At 29.3% G+C, this 4,332-nt stretch overlaps 1 protein-coding gene across 2 annotated transcripts in view; it reads right to left on the bottom strand.

Moving 5' to 3' along the window:
* LOC108687269 (fatty acid synthase-like) overlaps nucleotides 1–4,332 on the bottom strand; it is a 30,959-nt gene that overhangs the window by 16,132 nt on the left and 10,495 nt on the right. Inside the window, exons 3-4 of one of the 2 annotated variants that reach the window (XM_018192956.1) lie at nucleotides 1,251–1,444; nucleotides 25–275 (exon numbers count right to left, since the gene is read on the bottom strand). In XM_018192956.1, the coding sequence (XP_018048445.1) occupies nucleotides 25–275; nucleotides 1,251–1,422 (423 nt within the window). In that variant the 5' untranslated portion in view covers nucleotides 1,423–1,444. Of the gene's footprint in view, nucleotides 1–24; nucleotides 276–1,250; nucleotides 1,445–4,332 lie in introns of those variants that run through there. The other variant, XM_018192957.1, reaches the window with a different exon arrangement.

Here is a 4,332-nt window from a genome sequence, read left to right as displayed (position 1 = left end):
ATATATATATATTTCTTTTTTTACCTTAAGATTCTTATAAAGGAAATTTGTTTGTGTTTCATTATATGATGTTCCTATAATTACGGCAGTATTTTTTCCTTGTAATTGCTTTGGATTGATTCCCGCATCGATAATTGCTTCATAAGAATGTTCCAATAACATTCTTACTTCAGGTGAAAGTATATTTGCTTGCTCAAAAGAAACTTCAAAAAAATCCGCATCGAATTTTTCTATATTATTAATTGTTCCCATACGGCGTGGAACATCTATATGCTCTAAAAATAGATATATAAAAATAGATATATTCATTCACTTAAGGATTTTATGTTTGTTTTTGATTATCATGAATTTAATTTGAGACATACTTTTTTGTTGATAAATAAATAGTATGACAAAAAGACATATACTTAGTGACTATCTTAACTAAATAGGCGTAATTATAAAAATATAATGTATAATCATTAAAGTAATTGTTATTTTAAAAACTTTTGAAATTTAATTGGGACATTCCCTAATATAAAGTCTGTAAAGTTAAAAAAAAAATAATATCATATTTTTTCAATTTTTTAAACAATTTTAATCCACGCCATCGAGGCATGAATATGCGAAAAAACACTTTTAACAAAATTCGATCGACGCTCTAATTCTTAACAAAATTTTAAAATTTTTATTTTAATTTGCTCGATACTGAGCTAAAAACCTTTTTTGCTTAAATTTTGATTACGGTTCAATTAAAAATTGCAGACCAATATTCGTTACTATATAATTAAATTTTTTTGCTGTCTTCATTGGATCGACAATTTTTACTTTGATCGTAATCAAAATTTACGTAAAATGGGCTTATGGCTTATTCAATTTCAAACAAATTAAAAAGAAATTTTAAAATTGATTAAGAATTAGAATATCGGCCGAATTTTGTCCACAAACGCCTTTTTCCGCTTGCACCGTGCCCTAGGGGCACGATAATTGTTCAAAAAAATCTGAAAAAATCTAATATTATTTTTTTATACATGATACTTTCAAAGGAGGTGATTTAGGCAATCGATTATCTAAATTGTACCTATATTTTACAGCATGTTCTGAAAAGATTTATAACGAATTAATTTAATGGCGAAGGGTTAAATATGCAAAATAGATGTCTGGAACATCAAGTTATAATTTCTAGATACTGAATCATTTTAGGGGATGTCTTGATTAAATTTCAAACATTGTTAAAATATCAATTACTCTAATAAATATGAATTAATCACCTGTTTGCCATCGGTTATGATCTGCCCTTACAAGGTCAATTTTATTGAATAACTTTTCTTTTAATTCATTCATATTATCTGAATAAGGAAATCTACCAGCAATACCAGAAATAACAATTTCTTCATTGGAATCAATATCGTTCCATGATCTACATGTTTCTTTATCATCCATAATTCTTATATACTCGGAAAATCTAGAAAAATATTATGTATATTTATTTCATGCAAGGTTAAGTATAAGTTTACTTTTCTGTCAATTGCGTTAAGTTAAAGTTAATTAAAATAAATAAAGAAAAATATAGATGAACTCTTGAGATATTAAACTAATAATTAATTAAAAAGCGGACAATTGAAAGCTTTAATAATTAATGCACGGTAATCAGTGCGATTATATTTTCAAACATAATGTGTTTAATGTTTCACATTAGTATAACGAACGTTTCGGCTCACTTCAAGTCATCTTCAGTTATATTGCTACATCAGTAAATTTTAAACTATCAGATGGTTATCATGAGTAGTTAGTAACAGATTGCAGCATAAAAAGTCTCTTATCAAATCTGAAGTATGTAACCGTCAATTAATTGTTTGACTAAGCGAGAACTGAAGCGAAAGCTGAAGCGAAAAAAATTGCTCATTGAAGAAAATAGTTATAGTGAAATGCAGAAAAAATCATTTAAGGAGACTTATCCATTGCACTCCATAACTACACAATAAATTCAAAGAGAAACACTCTATAAAAATGTACAAAATTTTTCTTAGAATTAATTGTTTAACTGATTAATTAATTCGTATACGTAACGAACAAGATCACGTATACAAATGAACGCTGTGAGATGTTTATTATGTGTGAAAGACTGCGTTCAGCAAAAAAGGCAGCTTTACAAAGCTTTACTGTTATATAATTCTTTAATATGATTAGTCTTGCTCTTAATTCCTCACCAGATCTAAATGTCTAAAAAATGTATAAATCAATCTTAATCAATCAAGAATTTGATTGTACAACAATTACAAAACTATTTTTTCTGTTGAACGCAGCCAAAGTCGATACAAAGGCAAAAATATTGTTGATACAATGTTTTTGCCTTTGTATCGACTTCAGAAGTAATAAATTTCATTAAACTAGAAATCTGTGCAAATAGTCAAATTCGTATCAAATTCCTGCCGAGAGGAGCTACGAACGTTCAAAAAATTTTTCAGTTCTGCTTGGGATCGAATCCGGGATCTCTGGCATAGCAGTCTCGTGCACTGACGCTACACCACGCTCACATTTAAACAAATTAGATAAACGTTAAATAAATATTTTTTTAAGGCTCCTGATTAGTCGCAGTGGCCATATTGGAATCGTGACGTCAGAAACGAGAAATGACACGTTAATTTATATTACATTGTCAGTGCCATTTTTAAATAAAGACAATTTGAATGAAACGAAATGATGAGATCACTTTAAAACATTTGTAAAAATCAATGAAAACTTGTCCTTTCTTCCCTTGACAGTCAGTAAATGGTACGTAAAAGGTACGTAAAGTGAACCTATATTCGGGCAGAAACACACGGTTCGACAGTTGTTGAAACGAATAAAACATATGCTTTTACATATAAAATTCCAAAATAACTTTTGTTTTCATCGATAATTACGATTTTGATAAGTACGAGACAAGTTACATTTTCACTCTTAGGCAAATAATAATAACGAAATAGAATGCAACATAAATTTCGTTATCAAAACATCACTTTTCCACGCCTAGATTCGGCCATTTATTGTGGTGCGGCGCTGTAACACACAAGTACGAACCCATGTCCGTGTGCTCGCCTACGGCACGCCGAAAGTAAACGAGACAGCGAGCTCCTTCTCCCACTAGTAGCTTGTTTCAAGCAATCTCGGCCCTAGTAGGCATCAATAAAACGCGGGGGGCATAAACAACATAAAAATTTTAATAAATTGTAGTAATGGTATATTTCTTCCTTTAATAGTATAAATTATGTTAAAACGCAACGTTTATGAAATATTTAATTGTTTACGATTTTTCATGCACGTTATATAGTATACTTCTCCTTCATAAACATTCGAGTAACAAGAATAGTTCAATAGAAGAATTTTATCGGAAAAAAATTATAAACCAGCACTTCTTTTCAAAGAAGAAAGTCTCGAAAGACCATCAGAAAAGAAATGCTTATGTTTGAGACTCGAGAAGACTTGTGAAGAAAATATGCGAAAAAAAAATCGAATAGTAATCGAATAGAATAGCAAAAAGCGTTTTTCATTTATAAAACGAAAGGTATTGATTGTATGAAAAAAAATCGATATAAAAAAATGTATGTATTCGAAATACAAAATGAGACATGGAACACTAAGATCAATCTATTAATTCAGTAAAAAAAAATTTTTAAAAACATCGAAAAAGGCCTTTTTTTCAATCGCTCTCTGTTCATTGAGATTTAAACGCAAAGCTTTGAAATTCTCGTAAAATGTAGTCCTCTCGTAAAATATAGTCTTAATGATGAACAAATCAAGACAACTGAAAATGTTCATTAATTTTTGCAAAAAGCCACTTATTTACTAAAAATCTGTTTGCGGAAAACTTAATTTCTTCATCTTTGAACAGTCGCACAGCAATTTACAGGGATTTTGCTTCTTCAAGAGTTGCACTATCACATACACTTAACAACGAAACGATTTTTTTGCAATTAAACTATTATAAAACGACTTTAAAAAGTTGGTATCTTTTTCCATATAAAAAAATGGAAATAATTTCGTTAATATGCATATCAAATAGCCGTGTGAAGCATTCGAAATCTGACATTTTTCTACGAATTTAAAAAAAAAAAGATTACCTTCCGATTATTAGGAACCAAAATAATAAGTTTTTTTTCAATAAATCACTGTTTTCTCTAGTTTTTAAGATTAAAAGTGCGGCACCAATTTATCAAGGAAGAATTGAATTTTTACTATTGAAAAACTCTCGAATTTTTTGCTGCTGAAAAAGTTTGTTTAAAATCATTGGAAAGTTGAAGAATGCGAACGAAGCATTGCGCCACGCCGGAATGAGGGAAACAAGGTTAATAAAAAACGTTTAAAAAAAAA

The sequence above is a fragment of the Atta colombica genome, unplaced genomic scaffold, assembly GCF_001594045.1.
Source record: "Atta colombica isolate Treedump-2 unplaced genomic scaffold, Acol1.0 scaffold203, whole genome shotgun sequence".
NCBI lineage: Eukaryota > Metazoa > Arthropoda > Insecta > Hymenoptera > Formicidae > Atta > Atta colombica.
This window is presented reverse-complemented; position numbering and strand designations above follow the sequence as displayed.